The sequence below is a fragment of the Grammomys surdaster genome, unplaced genomic scaffold (genome assembly GCF_004785775.1).
Source record: "Grammomys surdaster isolate TR1022 unplaced genomic scaffold, NIH_TR_1.0 240, whole genome shotgun sequence".
NCBI classification, from domain to species: Eukaryota; Metazoa; Chordata; class Mammalia; order Rodentia; family Muridae; genus Grammomys; species Grammomys surdaster.
Window position 1 is genome coordinate 617,810 of NW_021604685.1, and position 1,562 is coordinate 619,371.

The 1,562-nt window shown below is 41.2% G+C and overlaps 1 protein-coding gene across 1 annotated transcript; it reads left to right on the forward strand.

The window, feature by feature from the left end:
- The first annotated feature begins 440 nt into the window (after positions 1 to 440).
- On the forward strand, positions 441 to 902 carry LOC114626831 (profilin-1-like). The gene has a single exon (XM_028774347.1). It carries the CDS (start codon positions 441 to 443, stop codon positions 900 to 902), a length of 462 nt encoding a protein of 153 aa, XP_028630180.1.
- Positions 903 to 1,562: the final 660 nt, after the last annotated feature.

The following is a 1,562-nucleotide window of genomic DNA, read 5'->3' on the forward strand; positions in this document are numbered from 1 at the left end:
GGTACACTCAAGCTTACAATTCAATTATTACATGTTTATGCTCTACTTACTTATTGGAAGCTGGTGTTCTTCCCCAGTAATTGGGGAAGTAGATTTACTCCATTACCTTGCCTTACTGACCATAGAGACAGCCCCAGAATGTCACTACCAGAGGGTTCTGATGATGTAATGAATTATGACTATTATGCAAGTCATAAAGCCACAGTGAAATAATTCCTGCTTCAAAATTACTAGCAGTCAGCTTGGGACACAACTTCACCCAAGACTCCACTAACTTGGCACTCAGAGAAGCCTCAAGAACCAGACTGAGCTGTTTTTTAACTTTATGTCAGTTAGTCTTATCTGATCAGACTTCTTGAGCCAGCTATTGACAAACTTTCTGTGAAGATCAACCTTCTAGGAACTTTATATTCACCTGGTAGAGACAGCATACTTCACCTATGCAGTCCATAGAAGATGTCAGCCAAGAAATCTGGCAAGAGTGTATCAACTTGTTCCTACAATCTGAGATGTGCAGTGATGCAGCAGTTATCACCAATAGACCACCCTGGTTATTAGCTTCTTCTACTAAAGGAAACTTTATTCAGATAACCCAGGAAGAAGTTCAGACCTTACTGGCAAAAGAGGGCAGAGAAAGGCTGTATCTCCATGGAGTCGCCCTTGCTGGAATCAAATGCCTGTTGATCCGAGACAACTTGTTCACCAACGGCAACAACAGCATGGATCTCCGTACCAAAGGCCAAAGTCGAGGTAGCCAGGCAGTGACTATAGTTCAGATGGAGTCTGTGTATCTTGTGGTGATGGGAAAGAAGGGGACAAAAGGAGGACCTCTCAACCTCAAAGCTTTTGAGATAGCAGGCTACACGAGAGAGGCCATTCTTCAAAAAATGGCCCATTGCTAAGTAAATAAAAAGACCTGATGCTGGACCTACAGTTTGAGTTGTTGTATATGTTTTACCTGTTAAATTAGCTTATTCTTGAAGGATAAGACCTTGGACCTGATTTGGAGGCATATGTGTGTCTTTGTGGATGAAGGGAGGGGTGTAGCTTGGGAAACAGTTGTTCCTTTAGACAAGTAACTTTCAACCTTCCTAATGTTACAACTTTTTAATACAGTTCCTCATGTTGTGGTGGCTCTTCCCCAAACCAAGAGATTATTTTTGTTGCTACTTCATAACTGCAATTTTGCTACTATGCCAAGTCCTGCTTAACCATGGAGAAGGGATGATGTGACATGGTTTCCTGTCCCTGGAACAGAGCCATGGGCCCCCACAATGTTGACAGTTGCTGGGAGTGATGATTGTTTGAATATATATCTTCATTACTTCATATTCCTCCTTTGAGAAATATTCTTCCTCCTGCCAAGGTTATCAGGAAATATTCTCCCTGTCGATATTAATGACTCCACAATAATTAGAAGTAGCACACGTTCAGGAGGCAAGGATGTCTATGTTTTTGCAAAATGGCAAACACTGGTACCTTAAGACTGTGGGAAAGAATTCTGAAAACATGAGTTCAAAAATACATAATTTGTCAACTATGACATATATAAGGATGCAATA